Here is a 21,487-nt window from a genome sequence, read left to right on the forward strand (position 1 = left end):
TTCCTGCACCACAAATAATTAAAATGTTTTCTATTGAACACCTCTTTTTCTAACAACTCACTTCTCACTCCACCCCCACCATGTCTCTCTGAAATATGCTTTGCCACATTTGGTTGTTTGGCAGTTCAGGGTGCTGATAGGTGAGGCTTCCCACCCAGTAAGTACACAGTCTCAGCCCTTAGCTACCATGCTGTGTTTTATATCATACAGGTCAAACAAAAGGCTTCAGTATACTGTGGATACATCTCAGATATACCACTCTGTCACATAGCAGCCACAAGTTTACCCAATTACCAGAATAGATGTCAACAGACATGATTGGTCGGAATTAATAAATTAATCACTTTGTACTCATGCATTTTTGTTATTTATTTTTCATAGTGGTTTTCTAGAAACAGTATCTGTAAATCTGTGTGGCATCTGTGGGTTTAGTTGGTTTTGTCCTGTCATTTAGAATGACTATTCTCTTGGATTGCAAATATAGCACACGCAAGGTGATGTGTTCTTTATGCTCTCATTATGCTGTGGTGTGCATATCTGACTGTTGAATAAATAATTTATTTTCTATTGACTTTTGCAATACAGCATCATTAGTCCTGCACATCAGCCAAAAATACATTAAGTTCATATTTTATGGATGGGCTGTTGTTTTGGGATTGTGTATGGTAAACCTCTACTTCTGGTTTAATTTCTGGAAATTAAGACACAGAGAGGCCAGTGACTTCTCACTGTGGCAGGCTGGCGTCAAACTCATCTCAAGCCTGGCTTGGCCTCTGACCCAGGAGCTGAGCAGCTGAGAGGATTCTCATGCTGATCTTCAGAAACAATATCCAATTTCACAAAGCTCTGCTGCTGACTGTCAGGTCAAGTCCAGCTTTTTTTAAAATCCTTTTCTGAGAGTAGAGGAAGGATTCAAACAGTGGTTCAGTTCTGGATGCAGATTTTTGGTTGAATGCCTTGGTGAAAGAAAGAAAAAAGGCTTGCATTATGTTTGGATCAAGGTATAAATTACTGTGCAAAAGACTAGCCCTAGTTAAACAGCCTCACTGCAAATATATGATGAAAAATGTATCACTGTATGGTTGCTAATGAGTAATTGTCAGTTGGCAAATCCTAATAAACATCCATTTAGATGGCTGGGCATTTTCCTGGCAAATTAGAGCTATTGTCCAGTTCAATTACAAAGCCTGTGTTTCAGGCTACATACTCACTGTTTATATGGCCCATTCAAGGGACCCTGCACACTGGAATTCAAACCAACGTCGGTCCTGAACACTATCCCAATGGAGTTAAAAAATGGTAGTAGCTAACTCTACATTTCTTGGTCTTTGGACCTGTGATTGTTTCCTGTTCTGTGCTGGATTTGACACTACAGGGCCCTATTTCATATATGTCGCTTGAACAATCTAGGATAAATTAATGCCAAATTAAGTGTCAAATTATTTTATTAATTATATTTGGTCTTACTCCATTTCATAAACGTGAACTATCATGTGATTAGTGAATCTAGCATTGAATAACCGAGTTAGCGACATATATGAAATATGGCCCTGGCCGGAACACCATGTGCGACGATGCCCCCAAACATTCTCTGCTGTGGTCTGTCCTGCTCTCCCACGCCAGCGAACACGTTCTGTGTGCACGCTGTGTGTACTTGTGCTCTGCATCAGACCTGGGTTCAAATAGTATTTGCTATGGATTCAAATACATTTCTGCATTTGACTAAGCTTGTGAAATGATCCCAAAAGAGGAAACTCTGCACACCTGCTCCTGCTTGTAGGCTCAGGCAAGATCAATAGAGCACAGAAAAGTATTAGAATTTTTAGTATTTGGTCGGATGTGCATGCGTGTGTGTTTGTGCGCGCATGTGTGCGCATGCGTGGGGTGCTGTGTCATCTGACAGCCTTACTGATTTGCAATGGAAAGTGAGCCGCTATGCTGCTCTCTGCCTTTCACTGCTGCCGGAGCAGGGCGAGTCGCTAGGATCAGAGGACTGTGCTGACAGATGGGTTTCTGTCTGGCGTGGGCTCATAGCCAAAACACAAGGCAAAGCCAAGGCATTTCGTTGAGTGCTTTGTTACCAGTTACTAGAGTCATCCACATGTCTTCCTGGAACCCAAAGATGATATGATATGTGTGAAAAATTATTTTAAAAAAGATGGCATTTATATGCACTTTGATATTCCTCATGAATTAATTACTCCTCATTAACCAAAATGTGTGAGGAATAAAAAATGGAAACTGTGAAATCTCTGCATGGGGTGGAACACAAAAGCCAAAGAACAGAACTATTCCATGAACATCGAGCAGATTTGTATTGTGTGCATGTGTGCATGTGTATGAGCGCATGGGTACACATATGTGTTGTGTGTGTATATGTGTTGTGTGTGTGTGTGTGTGTGTGTGTGTGTGTGTATGCCTATGATAACCCAGGAGAGAGTCATGCCTGTCACTCTCCCTTCACACTCCAGCTGTGCTGAGCAGATGCCCCTGCCCTATAGGCTGGTACTTTACATTATACCCTATAATACCTCCATGGAAACAGCATTAACCCATTATCCCAGAGACTCTGTTTACTTCCACATGCAGGAGGGTGGTCCTGAACAGAGTCTGTGTTTGACTGCCCTGTGCCTAGAAGCAATCTAAAGCTACAGTACTATTTTTCTTCTGCTTTATCATATTTCCTCCTGCTCTTCATTGTTCCCTGCTGTTAAAGCTGTTAAGTGTTCGGTTATTAATGCTGTTAAGTGTTCGGTTGCATTGTTTTATGGGAATTTTGGTGAAATTAAGTTTTATTTTTTTGTGTGGTGTGAATTTTGTTGAAAAACTCAAAATCTTCAGTCTAAATGTGTGCCATGCAGCCTTCACGTTTACATGGCGTGTTGGTTCATTTTTTAGAGACATTGACAGGTTTTAAAAAACAAGGAAGATGTTTGAATCTTGTGTTCTAAATACCAGCTTGTTTTGCCAATGCATTGCAATCTGCCAGTCTGAGGAGTGCTGTCCTGTGTCCAGTCAACAGCAAGGTCAGGGACACGCTGGTGAATGAAGTCATTGTGTGTGTGAGAGAGAGAGAGAGAGAGAGAGAGAGAGAGAGAGAGAGAGAGAGAGAGAGAGAGAGAGAGAGAGAGAGAGAGAGAGAGAGAGAGAGAGAGAGAGAGAGAGAGAGAGAGAGAGAGAGAGAGAGAGAGAGAGAGAGAGAGAGAGAGAGAGAGAGAGAGAGAGAGAGAGAGAGAGAGAGAGAGAGAGAATATGCTCTTGCATCCTCTTTATTATTGCCTTACAGTGCTAACTGGTATGTTAACTGTTTTTGTTTTTTTTACCAATTACCCTACTTGTCATGGTCAGTTAAACAATGGAATGACACAATTTAGTTCATTTAAACTGAGGCCTAAATGAAAGTAAAATTGTATTGCCTATTGGCTTACAACAATGGTTACGGGCGCCAATATTTTTGGCACCTGTGGTTTTCAGAAAAAAAAAGATTACGAAATAAACACATTGAAATATAAGAGTAAATGTATTTAAATAAAAGTATATAGTTTTCTTGTATGTTTGACATAAAATGTTCACATCAACCATCAGAATGGGGAAAATTTTTTATCTAAGTGACTTTGACCGTGGAATGATTCTTGGTGGTAGACACTGTGGTTTGAGTATCTCAGAAACTGCTGATCTCCTGGGATTTTCATGCACACTAGTCTGTAGAGTTTTCAAAGAATGGTGCAAAAAAAATAAAAATCCAGTGAGAAGCATTTCTGCAGACAGAAACACCTTAATGAGAGACGTCACAGGAGAATGGCCGGGAAAATTGCCTTTTATTTCAAGAGTGCTGAGTGGACAGAGATTTTATGAGTTTTGAACCTTCAGAACCTTTAAAAAGTGTTTAAGTTGCTAAACAATAGATAGAATTAGGGAGGTTCGGTAGTGATTGGTAGTTGTCTAGAAATGGGAAAAGCTTTTGAGAGGGGGTGGAGAGCGATAGGTGGAGTTATACTGGCAGGTGGAGGAGGGTTAGGGTTGAAAGCACAGGCTTCGGTGTGAGGATGCAGCTGAGAGTCTTGACCGATTGATCTTTATATTGTTTTTACTCCAAGAGCCAACCTTGAGTATGCTGGGACTGCAGTGAGCCACCATGGACCCAGAGGAACAGGAGCTGCTGAATGACTACCGCTACCGGAGCTACTCAGCCGTCATGAGAAGGCTCTTCGGAACTTTGAGTCCTCCAGCGAATGGGCCGACCTCATATCATCTCTGGGCAAGCTCAACAAGGTGTGTATCTGTGTGTGCGTGTGCGTGTATCTGTGCATGCGCGCGTGTTTGTGTGCACACGTACACTCAGTGAGCGCTTTATTAGCTGCTCTTCTGCTGTTGCAGCCTATCCATTTCAGAGGTTTGATGTGTTGTGTGTTCAGAGATGCTCTTCTTCATACCACTGTTTGCATTACTGCCACCTTCCTGTCAGCTTTGACCAGTCTGGCCCTTCTCCACTGACCTCTCTCATTAACAAGGCATTTTTGCCCACAGAACAGCTCACTGGATGTTTTTTGTTGTTGTGTGAGTGTGTGTATTTGTGTGCATGCATGCACGCCTGTGTGTTTTTGCAAATATGAGCGTGCATCCCGTGGTCTCGTGCGTGTGGATGTGTATTTGTGTGTTTCTGCCTGTCTGGGAGGGTTTCTCATAGTCCCAGACTTATTTTCGTGAGCTGAGAATGAGAAGGTTCTAACTGAAATTTTTGACAAAAATGAGTTGGTGTCATAAATATGTTGGTCAAAGTGCACTGAATACATGTGTGAATTCTTATATAAAAATACTGGTTAGTGTGGGGAAAAAAGCAACATTTTAAAGTCTGCTTGGAGCCTATTCACTTTGGAATCCTTGAAGGAATCCAATATCTCAAAACTACTAAAAACCCAGATAGAATCTTTTTCATTTTCTCAGGTGGACTAAGCATTTAGTTCAGTTTACTTTGCACTGAACTTTTGCTGGAGCTTCTTTTATAATGTGCTGTAGTCTGTACTGGTGTGAGCAACACTTCCCCTTTCACTGTCAGTCACTGCACCAAGCAGTTCCCTCTGTGAGCAGCGAAGGAAGCTTAAAGGTTGTTGAGGCCTTCTGCCTTTAAGAGCACAAAGCGGCTGTCTGACCAACAGCTTGCACGGTCGCAGTTTATTTGGGATGGCTGTGTCAAGAGTATTGAAAGAGTTAATATCTAGATCGCACAATGACTGTGTGCAGGAGTATCACTAGCCAACATATTTTATGGATTGAACAGCATATTTGGAATTTGACTGTAACCAGGATAAGGTCCATTATCTGGTATACTGTGTGCATGTAAATGTGGTAGGCACAACCCAGTGGGGAGACGTTTCTGGGGAACTTGGCTAGAGGCTAATGGCTGCAAGTTTGAATTATAAACTGGGCTATGACTTCAGCATGCAGAGCTCACTCACCTGCCTGTAGTTTTTAATGCTAAACTCATGACCAAAGAAAGATTAAACAGATTAAGATTAGGTCAGAACCATAGGAGTAGTCACCAGTTTACATTCTCCGAATGGTTGTCTCCCAGGCATCTGTTGATATCAACAGTTTCTGCAAAAATACTCTTTAATTCTCTCTTCTATGAGCTATATAACAAAAAAATATATAAAATGAATGGTGAATGATGTAAGATACTGTGCAAAAGACTGAGACACATGCAAAAATATTTCGTAAAGCAAAGATGTTTAAAAATTATATATAAAAATAAAAATAAACTGTTAAATATCAAAAAATGTACCATAATGAGCAGTTAAAAACTCTTATCTCAAGCTTTAAAAATCTCAAATGTGCTCTTGTCTACTGACACACTAAAATAAAGAAATGTCTTATTCATCTTTCTCTTCCTCATGCCACTTTTTATCTCGCCCCTTTCCTCTCTCAGGCCCTGCAGAGTAATCTGAAATACTCCCTCCTCCCGAAGAGGCTGATCATCTGCAAGCGTCTTTCACAGTGCCTCCACCCCGCCCTGCCCAGTGGTGTGCACCTCAAGGCTCTGGAGACCTATGAGGTCATCTTCAAGATCATCGGCACCAAATGGCTCGCCAAGGATCTCTTCATATACAGGTATTTTACCTGTCAGGGTTTCTGAGACTTACCAATTAATCACGTGTCACGCGCATAACCTGACCGTACTATGAGCTTGATGTGGTTAACCTAGCAGTACTATGAACCTGATGAGGTTTTCTTTACAGTACTGTGAGCCAGACGAGATTAACCTAACAGTACTTTGAGCCTGATGAGGTTAACTTTATTGTAGTGTGAGCCTGACCAGGTTTACACTCTGATCTGAGAGAAATATGAGCAAATTCTAGGGACTTGCTTTGATAACGAACCTACAGTCAAGTTACTTGCTCTGATCAAGAACGACTGTGGAGCTCTAATAGGAGGCAGCAATTCATTCAAACCAGAAAATTCTCTGGTGGTGGTTCAGAGGATCAACACTGAATAAAATAAGCTTGATCCAATCAGATTTCAGGAAGCAGAAGAGAAGGAGAATCTTGGGTCAAGGCTACCCCTTTACTGTGCTGTTTCTTTGAACTCTGCAAGCCACAGGGACGTCTCCCAGGATTTCCATGTTAATGTGTTACTTTGACTGCAGCTCCGCCTACATCTGGCTCTGCACGTTTCACCAGTCCTGTTCCTGTATGTTCAGTGAGTTTGTGGTTGAGAGCTACGCTTAGGCCCAGCGCAGTCTCGCCTGAATGATTGTGGTACTTTATTTATTAATGACGCATACCCAGAGCCATTTACCAGCTTCCATTGTTCATGCAGTCCCTCTACACACAAGTGAATATAGCACTCTGGGTGCATGCCTGTACTAGAGGAAGATGAGTATAGAAGGTTGAAAATGCCTCTTGGAGGATTCTGTCCAATACACTCACCAATACTCTCACCTGCTTCCAGTAAGACTCCGAACAGCTCGATCCACTGCGCTGTGCAAGTGTTATTTATATTTCCAATAGCAGCTATTTACCGAAGTAATGCAGGTTCAATCTCATTCACATTGAGTCTCAAATGGTTGAATATACAGTGCAGTCCACAAGTATTTGGACAGTGGTACAATTTGTGTTCTTTTGGCTCTGTACTCCAGCACATTGGATTTGAAATGAAACAATGGATAGGAATGTGCAGACTGTCACCTTTAATTTTAGGGTATTTGCAGCCATATTGGGTGTTCTGTAGGAATTACGTCCTTTTTTAAAATGTAGTCCCTCCATTTTAGGGGACCAAAAGAAATTGGATGGTTGGCTTCTCAGCTGTGTCTGATTAGTCCAGTGTATTTAATTGCTTCCATAGTGCAGGTACAGTTTAAGAAAGCATTCATTATCTAGACTTGATTCTAGGCTTTTGCCAACATGAGGTGTAGTGTGGTCTGTCCACTGTATGACATTGTGCAGTGTGGTCTCTCGTGTGTTCTCTCCAGTGTATGATGTTGTGTAGTGTGTAATGTGACTTCCATCCCGCCTGCAGCTCTGGGCTCTTTCCCCTGCTGAGCTATGCTGCGATGTCCGTGAAGCCGGCGTTGCTGACTCTGTACGAGCGGTACTTCCTGCCCCTGCAGCGCGCCCTGCTGCCCAGCCTGCAGGCCTTCGTCACAGGCCTGCTTCCTGGCCTGGAGGAGGGCCTGGAGGTCTATGACAGGTACAGAGAGAGACGAGCAATATACACAGCTCTAACACACTGCACACTAAACAAGTAACTGAAAAACCCTGCACAGTGAACACGCATGTCGCTCTACAAAACTGGCCCAGAGTAAAAATTACAAAGTTAAATAGTTATAATATGTCCCTGGTGCAGGTAGTGCCAAACAATTGTCATATGTCCCTGGTGGGTGCAGGTGATATAACTGTAATCATTCTCTTCTGCAGGAATTCATATGATTGTAAATCATACACACACAAAACCTTTGTGTTTTTTCTCCGGTGCAGGACAGACGCCCTGTTGGTGAAGCTGTCTGTGTTGGTGGGGCAGCAGGTGTTCTATGGGTCCCTGTGGGGTAGTGTGTTGATCAGCCCCCTGGTGCGTCTCCCCGCCTCCCTCTTCATCGTCTCACACTTTGACAGGACCAGCACCGCCCACCAGCAGAGATATATGCTGGGTTCTGACCATCGGCTGGTGGTGAGTGTGTGTGGCGTGTGTGTGTGTGTGTGCATGTATGCGAGAGAGTTTAAGTGCACATGTGTGTGAGAGAGACCATATGACTGCGTAGCTTTGAGCAACATGACAAGATTAAAGCAAGCGTGTGACCAGGAGCATGTCCAGTTTAACCGCACGCATCTCTATTTCAGATGAAGTCGGTATGCATGTCCCTGCAGGACTCTAACGTGCTGGTGCAGCGGAACATGCTGGAAATCCTGCTGAACTTTTTCCCCTTGTACAGCTGTCTGGTGAGCCCTCCTTACCACACACTCTCTGCACTCACAGACTTCCCAGCAGAGAAGCACATTCTGTAACCCTGCAGGTGAAGGACCCCCACAGTTGAAATAGGCACACGCATCTCAGGAAACCTTTTCTTTTTTTTACAAAATAGGCTTTGACTTGAGGTAGCAAGCTATGATGATTCCTGATATTAAATAGTATTTTTGTGTAAAACCTTGCATATATATTTAGTACCCTAGTTGCAACAGTATTTATGACACTAACTCAAGACATTTTTTTCTTTTTCTCAGCCTTAATTCTAAGGTCTCAAACGGTTGCATCATGCAGAATCACCTTTAAGCTAACGCTTCAGCAATTGGGCTGGCACTGAAATCTATGATGGTCAGATATCCATCTGGATGTTTCCAGTGCTGACTGCACAATCTGCACTAAGAGTGCTGGGGATGGGAGCGTTTCAGTCAGAGTTTCAGCTGAACATTAAAAACTAAAGTGCTTTATATCAGAGAAGATAATCATACAAATACTGCTGCTTGGATTCAAGTTTTATGGTGTTAATGTGTTCACTCCCCATTGACTGCCGTTCACTAAAAGCCCTCACTGGTCTGTGGAATAGCTTGCCAGGACATGCAGTAGAGGCAGAAACTCTAGGGGATTTCAAGACCAGTCTTCATGCAGTGCTAGATACTGATGTAAACTAAGCATTTGGTACACAGTTTAGTAGTAGGGAAAGGAAAGTATTGCTGGGCTGAATGACCTTGTCATTATGTTATGTTATTTTGGACATATAGGATGTGCAGTCCAGTGCTGTAGGCCAGAAGGTTGGTTTCTTCCAAATTATGAGCTGTACATTTCTCCGTGTGATTACCTTAGGAGTAGATGTGAGGACACTGTCACACATGCATTCCTGATCCTCACTAAAACATTACTTCCTGCAGCACACCGCTTAACTCTCCTGCGTTATTATCCATCTGACACACATTCTGTGTTAAAGGAGTAACATGGTGGTTGGTGACATTTTCTAGGTTTTTGTATACAAATTGCACAAAAGCAGAAATTTGCAGAAACACGATGAAAGTATTAAATATGTCCGTTCTTTAGTTTTGAAGAAGTCAGCGTTTTAACCCTAGTGTAGTCTTGCATTCTGCATACTTCCCTTCCCTACATTTAAATGACTGAATAATAAAAAAATGCCAGTGACAACCAGTGGTCACCAAGACTAGAGAAATTTTGTTTGCCCACTCTGCCCTCACACCCCTAACTTGCTTACACCCATTTTATCTTGCCGTTTTCCTCAGGATCCAGAAGAGGGCAGCATTCCTATGACCCGGGATGACATGGTCACCATTATGTCTGCAGCCTCCCTCACTCTACTGAGAAGAGACATGTCACTGAACAGAAGGCTGTATGCCTGGCTTCTAGGTACAGGAATAAACAGAATGTCATTCTCCCAGAACAATTGTGCAATGCAGTCCCGTCCCAAGATAGAAATCACATTCCTAATGCATTGCAGTTTGAGCCAGTGTGGATCTTGCTGTAAGCAACATGTGTAGCATACAGCTACACACTGCAGTAACTTCTCTTAATCAAACCTGGAATGCATTCATTTCTGTTCATGAGAAGCACTGATGTATGATGTTATCAGCGTTGTGATTAATAATGGCTTAATGTACACTTATGGGTGTGGGCTTGATGGTGATATTACGGCTGATATTACAGGCAGATATGATGCAATATACACACATAGCAGGGAGGTGATATAGTTTTTGATGTGCCGATGATGTGAAGTAAAAATGTTATTCTCAAAGACTAGTCTAATCATTGTCATATGAATCGATTTTCAGTAGCTTTTTTGACTCATACTATTGGCGTAATCATGAAAAAAGCAACTAATTAAATTAGTCACGTTTTCCCTCATTAGTTACTCATGAATTACTCATTAACTTCCCATCTACTTCTTTCATGCTTGTGGAAAGCTGGTTGCTGTTTGCAGTTTTTGCATTATTAATATCAGCCCCTGAATTTCCATATCATGCATTCCTAATGAAGAGTGATTTTCCATATGCTACTCTGAGCAGTGTTGATCCAAATAAGGTGGAGTCTCATAGTACATGTGTAACTGGTAGATTTGTGCCCACAATCAAAAGCAAAATAACTGGTTGAAGATCCAAGCCCATGATTTAAAAAAAAATCTTCTACTAAAGTCACACAAGCAACATCATTTTGCATGTTTTACTGTTCAGTGCATCTGCAGATTTAGTCATTCAATATCCATTCCAGTACCAGGGCTTGTGAGTTTGTATTTGTTTGTTAAACTGTGTTTTAGGCACCGATATTAAAGGAGACATGTTGGCACCAGACCCCCAGATGTCTTGCACACTGGAGGAGCACACAGCCTTTTACTTCCATAAATACTCCAGACAGTTCCTGGTACAGGTCAGTCAACAGGCATGTGTTGTATCAGTGATTAGCACAATGTGTATTGTACCTGTGTGTATTGTATAGCAGTGTTCTGTATTGCAATAGTGTTCTGTCTGTATCAGTATTATAGCTGTATAGTGCATCTCTTCACAGGCATTTTTGCAAAACTTTAACTTTCACAGAAATGGGTCTTAGATCATCAACCTTACATATAATTGAGGTCACAGGGTGAAAGGTCAGGGTGAAAGGTCAGTTCTGAGGATGTTTCTTCCAGTAAACAACGCACATATTACCTCAAATGGGTCTTATACCTGTGGTGGATTGTGTCAGTGTTGCATGTTTTAGCTGTGGTGGACTGTGTTTGGTATGTATTGTAACTATGTTGTTTATCACCAGGCACTGATCAGCATCCTGCAGCAGAGGGGTGAAGAGACTGACACGGAGAGTGTTGTGGCCTATCTCAGACCATTCCGCATCTTACTCAGCCTGCTGGACAAGCCAGAGATAGGTAATGCATTGGAACACATACTCACAGATAGATAAGACACTAATTCAAAATAACAGGTTAAAAATACCCATTAACCATATGCATTAAAATGGGATAATATCCAGAATACCTCTATTGTTTATGATATCAATATTGTTTGTACACATATGTATATGCATACTGTCTTCTTATGTGAATAGGTCACAGAAAACGTTTGGCACAATATGGAGGCCTTGTCGCTTGTGTATGTGTGTGTATGTACACACATATGTGCATATGTATGTATATGTATAGGTCCTCAGATCACAGGTGAGCTGATGCTGGAGGTCATCAGGGCTTTCTACCGGTACTGCCGGGAGATGTTGGGGGAGGATGCTGATCTCAACTCCAGCTTCACAGGGAACCAAATGACCAGGTGAGGAGATCCTCATGATAATCACATCAGAAAGGTCTCAAAACACCCATAGGACACTGTACTGCAGCTGTACCAAAGCTAGAATTGTCTGGGAAATGCATTTATTTCAATATAGTTACTTCCCAAGAATCCCCCAGGGTTTCAATAACCAGGGTCACCGAGTTTGGATGCAACACAACTATGCCACATCCATTATTGCTCCAGGGGAGATTGTCCCCTGCTTAGTCTAATCAATCATAAGTTGCTTTGAATAAAAGGCGTCAGCTAAATAACACATTATTAGTCATTATTATTGTTAAGAACCAATGCCAGGACCAGAGAGGAGAAAAACCCTCACCCCAGCAGGATCTAACCAGGGTACAAAACACCTCTCCCTAACTCCCAATTTAACAGCCGATGGCTGTCTTCAGGGAGTAGTAATCGGCTCCCCCTGCTTTCCTTAGAGACATAAATGGAGACGCCCTCCCAACAGAAACAGACACAAAAGAGTAAGAGGGATGTAACTATAGTGATCTGTGGATCTGGCTTAAATATTAAAAACCAGGAACTAAAATTGTAATTATTGTCTGTGTTTAAGTCCCAGGGCTGGCCTCTTAATTTAGTTTCCATGTATCCTTTTGGAGTCTCCAATATCCTTTTTGAAAAACTGCCTAGACATAGCTTAGAAAAAATTATTTAGATATTGTCATATTGAAAGTGGATTTATCCAGTGTTGTGGCTGTGGCTTCATTATGTTTCTAAGCACACCAGCCAGAATAATCTCCACTCCACTCAAAAACAGATCTTTTCAGTGAGAACAAAAAGCTTCCACTTTCACTGTGTTTGAGCTTGTGTAACTTTGTTTTAGTAATATTTGGAGTGACTCTGACTCTGAAAACAAATCCGAAATGGTTACCTTTCGGAAGAGACCAGAAGAGACCTCAGGCCTGCAGTTAAAAGGGTTCAAGAATAGTAACCATTTTATTTTGGGTGTGTCATTTTCAGGCTTGTGTCAAGAAAAGAGACGATACTTAAGGGGTTAAAAATTCACATGGAACAAACACATTACTGCCAGGAAACACTGCACCAGAGGATACAGGAATAGGTTAATAAAATAGGCTGCCTGTGTGTCTAACCTTGCTGTAACTTTTGTAGTAAAATCAAAGAGAACAAGAATGCGTCTGAGATCATAAAGACGGTGAACATGCTGATCAGCTCCATGAACACAGAGTACCTGTGGGACTACATGAGCAGATGCTTCCAGACCTCCCTCAGGTAAGACTGCTGTCACTGGTTAAGCACTGATAATAACTCACATACTGTAGGGGAAAATTCACAGAACGAAAGATCTCCCTCCTAAAAGCATGATAACCAATCAAACCAATCAAGTCAAAATCAGACTCCACCTTAGTGAGCAGGCTGGTTCCTCCAAAACTCTCGACGATGTGTGCTAAAAGTTTATCAATATATCTGTATTAAAGTATGATATGTACCCTGTATAGTTTCAAACTGATTAACTGCTAAATTGTGCTAGAATTACACAGCAGCCAGCTGGCAGAGGGGGGGGGGGGGGCCTGTCTTGAACTGTGTAGACCAAACTGTCAAGGACACGGGCAGAGCAAGATATGACTGTACAGCTGATTTCTCCAGGACTCTCGATGTTTTATGCCAGAAGTGTATCTATTTGACCTAGAACATTAATTATAGCTGAGCTTATGAAAACGCAAGAAACCACAGTGAAAACTGTTGAAATGAGAGCAAAGAATGCTACGTACATTTACTCCCTTAGAAGAGAATAATTAATCAAATGTTTAGTATGTCTGTTTATTAGAAAAGTATATTACAAGTGAATATTAATGAAATGTTTAGTTTGTCTGTATATTTTTAATGATTACTGCTGCTTAGTTTGTCTTATAAAAGCGAAAGATACAGAGTGACGTGTATACATTACAGGTTCTCAGTGTTATCCATTGATAATAGAAAATATTTACTGAAGCACTTCAGGTGAGATAGTAGCTTTTCTTGCGGGCACGGTGCTAAATCCAGGAAGTGAACCTGGAACCTTTTGTTTACTAGCCCAGTGCCCGAACCACATTGCATCTGGCCTGCACACCCATACCTTTCAATTTGTCAATTTGTTGAACACTAGCGATACTGTGACATTAGAGTTGTGGTATTGAGTCTGACCTGTTGGAGGTGTGCTCTCTCTCACAAGTGCACAGACGTCAGCTGACCCAGCGACCATCGTGCTGACGGACAGCAGTGCCCCGCCCTCTGTATCTGAGCTGTCCAGTCTCATCTTATTTCTGCTGGACGTTGTCCCTCTGGTAAGAGAGATCATGCCTATCCCAGCTCCGAACTGTGGGTGCAACCCCTGTGAAATTCTCTATGAAATTATAGTTAGCAGTGACTTTTTTCACCAGAATTCATACTTTTTTTTGCCAAAAAAGGGTCATGTATCTAGTGATAGATATGTGACATAAATGATTTTTTCTGTAATTTCATTGGCTGGGTTCCCCCTCCTTCTCTCCCTCTCTTTCTCCCCTTCACCCTCTCTATCTCTCTGTTCTACAGGAGCTGTACTCTGAGATCCAAACCCAGTACCTGCCACAGATGCTGGCCAGCATGCTCCATGCCCTTCAGAGTAACATGATCCTCCTGAGCCTGTCGGAGCTCACCCAGGGCCTGCGCGCTTGCTTTAAGGTGCTCAGCAAGATCCAGATGCCCGTGGCATACATGGACATGGAGGCAGAGCTACAGACCCGGGATGGGTACGGGGACCCTGCCCAGGTCAGAGCGAACACACTCTGGGTTTAAAAGGGTGGAGGGGTGGGATGGATTTGGTGGAGGTCATAGATTCAAGCATAGCAGGAGATTAGTTGGTAATGTACATGGCATGTTTATTATGTCAAATAGTACCTGCAGACTCATATTCAAGATCATACTCATCAGCCCTGGGAAGCCACTGGGTCTTCTAGCTTTTTTCTCATTTAAGACATCGCAACACACAAAACCCAAGAGGTCAATTAACAGAAAAGGCCCTTGTGGCTTTCCAGAGTCAAGGCTTTGGACTCTTGCTTGAGTTTCTCATTTTTAATTGGCTTAAATTGCATTGAACTCTTGGTTTGGGAGGCATTCTTTCCATGTTTGCACAGGGATGCAAATAGTGAGTGCACTAAGTGAAATGTAACATCTGGTGCATTTAACTTAACACGTAACCTTGAAAAGTTAAAATTACTGTGCATTGAGATTGATATGGCAGTCTCTTTAGTGGGATAATTCCATATGACACAAGTAGAGTGAATGTCAGCAAAGGTCAAAGCAATTACAACTAGCAGGGGGTTGCTTATTACAGTGTAACCTGGGGGTACAGTAACCGTTACCAAGCCAACACAGATTCTGTGCAGATTTGAATCTTCTTTACATGTCATACATCTTATAATGCAGCCTATTACAACCTACTGTGTATACAAACATAAACACACACCCACACACACACAGCAGAGCAAGTCTGTTGATGAGCAGTATGGATTAAGATGTTGTTCATGTGTGTCTGTATTGTATAGTATAGTGTTGTATAGTATATTATAGTATTATCATGTACAGTGAAGTGTATATTTACTCAAAGGCAAGGCCTTGACCTTCCTGGGCAGTACCCACATACTCCTTCACTCTGTACCATACCATGTTTACCTGGCTACAGGTTGTGAAGGAAGGGCCGGTGGATGAGGAAGACGCGCAGGTGGATGATGCTGACGGAGAAGAGGAGGAGGAGGTGCAGGCTCTGAATGGCGAGGAGGAGCAGGGAGCAGGGCCCGGGGACTCAGCGCTCCCTCCCCTGCGCTCCGAGGACAGCGGGCTGGGCCTCAGCGCCTCGCCCTCGGAGCAGCACCTCCTCCAGAGCAGGGAGGGAGGAGGCCAGGGGCTGTTCCCGGAGAAGGATGACGTGTGGAGGAAGGGGGGCAGCATGGAGGGAGTGACCCACATAGTGCAGGACATCCTGGCTGCTCTCATCACCAGGTAAGAAAGGTGGGCCCTGCTGCTCTCTCCCCTGGGCTGCATGTTGCAACATTTTCTCTCTGGTGCAGCTAATACATTTTATGAGGAAAGAATATTGGGGATATCATTCCCCTTGTATTATCCCTTTTGGATGTCTGCATTATTTCTGTAAAGCTCTTTGAGCTGCATTTTTTTGTATGAAAGGTGCTATATAAATAATCATTATTATTGCATGCCTTGAAAGTGCACTGTGTCTCCCTATCCTTGACCTCTCCTGTCATATCACTGTAATGATTGTCCTTTACTGCAATAATGATAATGACAATCTTTCTCTTTTAAGCACTGTACATACAATCTCCATAGAAATAGCAATGAAACAGAGTTGAATAACATTATAAAATATGACAAGGCAGCGAATAAAAACAAAAAAAGAATACTATTTGTGAAGCAAATAAAGAACTACACCAAATACAGGCTATGACACACAGTTAAGTCGAATAGGAATTAAAAGAATGTTTTAATGAACAATATCTACTTTCTTAACAAAATCTATTTGTCATGCGGTAGTGTAATAGACGATTGTATTGATGCGGCTCCGGATCTGACCTTCAACTCTCGGTTCTGTGCTCTTCAGGTACCTGCTGCGGTTGGTGGAGAAGGAGAAGAAGCAGGACGAGGAGGGGCAGGCGGACCCCCCCCCCACGGCCCCCGCAGGCAGACCTCCGCTGGGCCGCCAGATCTCAGTGCCGCAGTTCAAAGAGAAGCTGACGGAGCTCTTCAGCCCTGGCAGACCAAAGCACCAGCAGCAGCAGCAGGCTGATGCCTCCTTCTCCCCCGGAGGGAAGAGGAAGTGTGGGGACCCCGTGGGGCCAGACTGGGGAGCGGGGTATGTCTCTCGGGATCGGGGGGAGATTTCGGAGGCGTGCCGGCAGACCTTCACCGCGGCCTGTCACCTCCTGCTGGAGTGCACCACCTTCCCTGTGTACCTGTCTGAGGACGAGGTGGAGGCGCTGTACAGCTCCATGTTCCGCAGTGTGGGTGAGCACTGAAAATCCCTCCAAATGTGGTCTCATCATCTTTGCCACGGGTGTGTGTGCAAGGTATTAAAACAACGTTGCCAATAATTGTGCAATCGTGAAAATTTTGAAAAAACTGGGAAAAAATGTAAGACTTTGGCGGAGTCATTAATAAAGCACACTACTTTGCACATGCTGGAAAATAAAGCTCATGTCAGTAATGGCATCTTTTTTCAGTTTACAGTATTCATCAAGGGTGCCAATATTTCTGGAGCCCACTGTTTGTGACATCAGCACGTTGTTTTTAAACAGGCAGTGGTGAAGACACCTTCCCTCTGTGGCTGAATTCCTTGATGGTGCTGTGCTGCTTGTCGAAGGACTGCTACATCCAGCATGTGGCCATTGCTTCTCTGCTGGAGCTGATCAATCACTCCCAGTCATTGGCCCTGGTCATAGAGGACAAGAACCGCAGATACAAGAGCTCAGACACCAACCCCTTCTGTGGGCGGCTGCAGATGGTCACTTTGCCCCCAGTTTACCCCAGGGTTCTGAAGGCCATCGAGGGCAGGACAGATTTCTATCAGGTACAGTGCAGCTCTTTGTAGGCTGCACCACAGCACCAGACATAAAATATTTGGTGGGAGCAATTATTTAAGAAGTACAATTCCAATTTTACAGAATTATGTGTGCCAAACAATGTTAACAGCAAATAACAGTTATTTTGTGGTTGAAATTTGTGCCTTGTTCTATACTGAACGTTGCAGCGTTGTGAATGCTCTGAGGCATGATCGTGGAGGCGTTGATTTTAAATTGGAGTGTAATGCCCCCTCCCCCCAGCGTGTGGCGCATGTGCTCTGGGAGCAGCTTGATACGGAGCGGAGAGAGCACCACATATCGTGTGTGGAGCTCTTTTACCGCCTGCACTGCCTGGCACCTTCCACCTCCATCTGCGAGGACATCATCTGTGTGGCGCTGCTGCACAAAGACAAGGTACAAGGCTCCTGAACACAAGTCCTGAACAGAGCTCACACTCATACAGCAATTTGCATTACATTCATAGAGGATGGTGCCTGCAGCAAAACATAACAAAGTGTGCTCCCTCGCAACACGCACTCATTCTACCACAGATGCACACACATCCACACATACACACACACACACACACACACACTGGTTTCTGTGTAAACCAATTGATTGATTAACTTTACAATCTATGGGAAAGCTAGGATGTAACATTGAGCAGTTGCATAAAATAACTAGCACAGTGTGTAATTATGTTTAGCTGTAGTACCAAACAAATAAAGAAGAAACAATTTAAATATATGTTGTTTCAGGCGGTACGACTGGAAGCTCTTCATCGGTTCTCAGTTATGTGGCACCTGACCCGAGAGATCCAGACCAGTCGGACCATGTCACTGAACCGCTCGTTTGACAGGTGACAAGACCTAGAGTACAACACTTCTGTTTGGACGTCTGTCACACCTGCCTTCTAAGACCCCTTTCACACACAAAACCTCAGTCTGCAAGTTTACTTCTGTACATGGCACTGTTGAACAGGGTTGTTTCAATGTCATTCAATGTAGATATTAAACGTTTTTTTCTGTATTGGCAGACAGAGTAGACAAACAGTGCAGACGATCTGGTGTTTGGTCCCGCAATCCTTGACTTTATAGGATTCGTTTCTTTATTCAGTCACCTAATGAAATCTTGCCACTGCTTACAGTCTGCAGTGGTATTGAGGCATCTTTGTGATTAAAAAGAGTGGAATTTATGGCTGAAAGGGATATAAGTTGCCATCAATATCTTCAGAGGAGGAGAGCCTTTCCGTTGTCCTCAGTGGCTACCATCGTACTATTTCACCTCCGATAGAGAAACCTTCACATAGAGCAGTGGTCCTCGCTCCTGGTCTTGGAGAGTCGCAGGGTGTTGCTTTTGTTGTTACTCAGCACTTAATTGATCAATTAAAGCAGTTAATTACACAGTTAACTCACCTGGTTTCTTGGGTCTGAACTTGTTGCTCATAGTGAAGACAAAAACCAGACCACCCTGCGGTTCTCCAGGACAACTGACATGGAATAACCTGTTGCATAACACAGTTTTACCTGGGTCATGTTGGTGTGAATGGGGTAAAAACGATTGTGCGTTTAAGACTGCAAATGTTTTAGACTGCAGATAGCTAACGTTAGCTAACAGTTTGAAAAGGTAGTGCATGGCGGACACAAATGGCTGTTGATGTGGAAAACAAAAGTTGACAATTATTTGGCTGCTATAATACACTTTAATAAATGTAATATTTGTTCTTACCATAAAAAATAAATCACAGGTTGACAGCAAATCAGCTAGCTGGCATTGTTAGGTCTACGTTGCATTCATTTCTATAAAAAAGGTGTTGGCGGCAGACTAAATGGAATGTTTATTCCATTATTCAGTAGTAACTGATTAGTAGTAATCATTCAGTAGTAACTGTTTGCTGCAAATGTAGTTAATCGCGAATGTTGAATGTTGAACTGTCTTGAATGCACGTCTCAGTACTTTGCTAGTCTGTTGATCAGTGGTCAGATACCTCTGAGCTCTCTGTGTGGGGTTCACTCTTGTCTGTCAGGTCTCTGTTCATGGTTCTGGACAGCCTCAACAGTCAGGACGGGTCAATCAGTGCAGCGGGACAGAGCTGGCTGGTGCGGGCTCTGTCCCTCAACGATGTGGTCCGAATCCTGGAACCGGTTCTGCTCCTGCTTCTCCACCCCAGGACCCAACGCTCCTCCATCAGCTCCGTCAAACAAAACCTGACCATAGGTGGGTGATGGATGACTTTTTTTTTTGATACACTTACAAAGGACATTTTCTGGTCGTATTTCTGTGGTAGTTTAACTATCTACAGCCAAAAAGATGAGCACAGTCTATTGACCATAATGGTTTATGTCATTGTGTTCTATATGCAAGGAAAATTAGAAAACATTAGCTTTGCTATGCATATTTTTTCCAAGGCCAGTTAAATTAGCCAATTTTAAGCCTTGTACCATGTTAATATATGAAGATAATTGTGTATTTTCAGCCTTTATAAATCCAAATTACATATCCACCTCATATCGTGCAGCACTAGTAGGTAATTGTAATTTGTAAAAAAATGTCCTGTCATTTCTATTCAGGTAACCTAAAGCTTCCCAGCTGCAAGGAGCGAGCAACCTCCTGCAATTGGCAGTCTGGCGACACCATGGCAACTGACAGCCTATCACAGGAAGGCCTGCTGGGCCGTGTCACCATAGTGGACCGCGAGGCCCTCTGGGCTGAGGTGGAGCATGCTCCCGAAACGCGGCCCCCTGGGGAGTGCGGGAGCGAGTGTGACGACACAGAGGAAGAGGAAGAAGAGGAAGGGAGGACCCGGGACGAGCAGGAGGAGGACAGCGAGCATACCGAATCTGCAGACACCAGCGGTGCCCAACTCTCCACGGACAACTCCAGCTCCGGCTCCACGCCCTACCTGCAGCGGCCGGACTGTGACGGCCCCGCCCCCGGCCGCACCCCGAACGGCCTCTGGCGCACCGACTCTGAGCGCACGCAAGCATCGGAGTCTCTCTCCAGTGACGAGGACGAAGCGGAGCTGGAGGCGCTGGCCCGCTCGCGCCTCCTCCGGCAGGAGCAGGAGCGGCGGGAGGCGGTGGACTCGCTCTTCCGCCACACGCTGCTCTACCTGCAGCCCTACGACTCCACGCGCGTGCTCTACGCCTTCTCCGTGCTGGAGACCCTGCTCCGCTCCAACGGCCGCCCCTTTGCCGAGGCCGTCTGCTCCACCGGCGTGGACACCAGCTCCACCGCCCACCTCAACCTCATCTGCAACCTGCTGCAGCGCCACCGGGAGGCGCTGGAGGGCCGCAGCTTCTACGGCCGGCTGCAGACGCAGTCGCCCGCACCCTGCCCGCACTCGCTGCTGGTGGAGCTGCTGACCTGCCTGTGCCTGCGCTTCCTGCGCTCGTACTACCCCCGCCGGCTCCGCCTGGGGCCCCGCGACCTGCCGGGGAACCGGGACGTGCAGGTGAAGAGCGTGGAGGTGCTCACCCACTTGGCGCAGCAGCTGGTGGGCCTCACGGCCTCTCCGGAGGGCCGCAGCCGGGAGTTTGTCCGCCGCCTGCTGGCGGAGTGCAAGGTGCAGCAGTACGTCCTGCTGTCCCTCTCCGCCTCCATGTACGTGAGCCAGCGGCAGGGCGACCCCTCCGGGGAGGAGGACCTCGCCCAGGGGCCGGACGGGCTGTCGGAGGAGCAGCTGGTCAACGTCGGTCGCGGCCCGCCGTGGAGCGAGCACCCCCTGCAGATGGAGTTGCTGAGGTTGCTGCGGGTGCTGGTCGTGCTGGAGCACCAGGTGTGGCCGGGCGGGGCCGGGGAGCCCGCCCCCGTCGCCCCGGCGACCTCCCCGCTGGCCCGGGAGTGGCAGACGGCGGTGCAGTTCCAGCAGGCCATCCGCGCCCCGCAGTACGTGCCGGCCCAGCCTATCCCCTCACAGGGCATGTTCGTGTCGGCCGCCGCCCGCGCCCTGCAGCCGCGGTATGGCTACGCCCTGCACGGGCCCTGGGTGGCACTCATCTGCGCCGCCCTCCCCTACCTGGGCCGCTCCTTGGCCGTCACCATCGCCCCCTTCATCGCCCAGATCTGCAAGAACCTGGACGAGCTGGTCCGGCAGTATGAGCACGAGTCCATGAAGGCTTCCCACAGGTAGTCCCACACCTGTGCTCCCTCCATGCTTCTAAGATATGCACA

At 44.9% G+C, this 21,487-nt stretch overlaps 1 protein-coding gene across 1 annotated transcript in view; it reads left to right on the forward strand.

Moving 5' to 3' along the window:
• The first annotated feature begins 3,249 nt into the window (after positions 1 to 3,249).
• The window catches only part of LOC133124238 (protein dopey-2-like), a 38,319-nt gene continuing 20,081 nt past the window's right edge, over positions 3,250 to 21,487 (forward strand). The window contains 21 exon segments of the mRNA XM_061235250.1: positions 3,250 to 3,295; positions 4,098 to 4,193; positions 4,196 to 4,272; positions 5,927 to 6,108; positions 7,516 to 7,686; positions 7,974 to 8,163; positions 8,334 to 8,432; positions 9,720 to 9,843; positions 10,748 to 10,857; positions 11,239 to 11,350; positions 11,624 to 11,744; positions 12,879 to 12,998; positions 13,939 to 14,050; positions 14,298 to 14,513; positions 15,427 to 15,743; positions 16,357 to 16,760; positions 17,051 to 17,322; positions 17,576 to 17,728; positions 18,073 to 18,173; positions 19,341 to 19,531; positions 19,885 to 21,442. Coding sequence (XP_061091234.1) covers positions 4,136 to 4,193; positions 4,196 to 4,272; positions 5,927 to 6,108; positions 7,516 to 7,686; positions 7,974 to 8,163; positions 8,334 to 8,432; positions 9,720 to 9,843; positions 10,748 to 10,857; positions 11,239 to 11,350; positions 11,624 to 11,744; positions 12,879 to 12,998; positions 13,939 to 14,050; positions 14,298 to 14,513; positions 15,427 to 15,743; positions 16,357 to 16,760; positions 17,051 to 17,322; positions 17,576 to 17,728; positions 18,073 to 18,173; positions 19,341 to 19,531; positions 19,885 to 21,442 — 4,688 coding nt within the window. The 5' untranslated portion in view covers positions 3,250 to 3,295; positions 4,098 to 4,135.

This window comes from Conger conger, chromosome 3 (genome assembly GCF_963514075.1).
Source record: "Conger conger chromosome 3, fConCon1.1, whole genome shotgun sequence".
Lineage (NCBI taxonomy): Eukaryota > Metazoa > Chordata > Actinopteri > Anguilliformes > Congridae > Conger > Conger conger.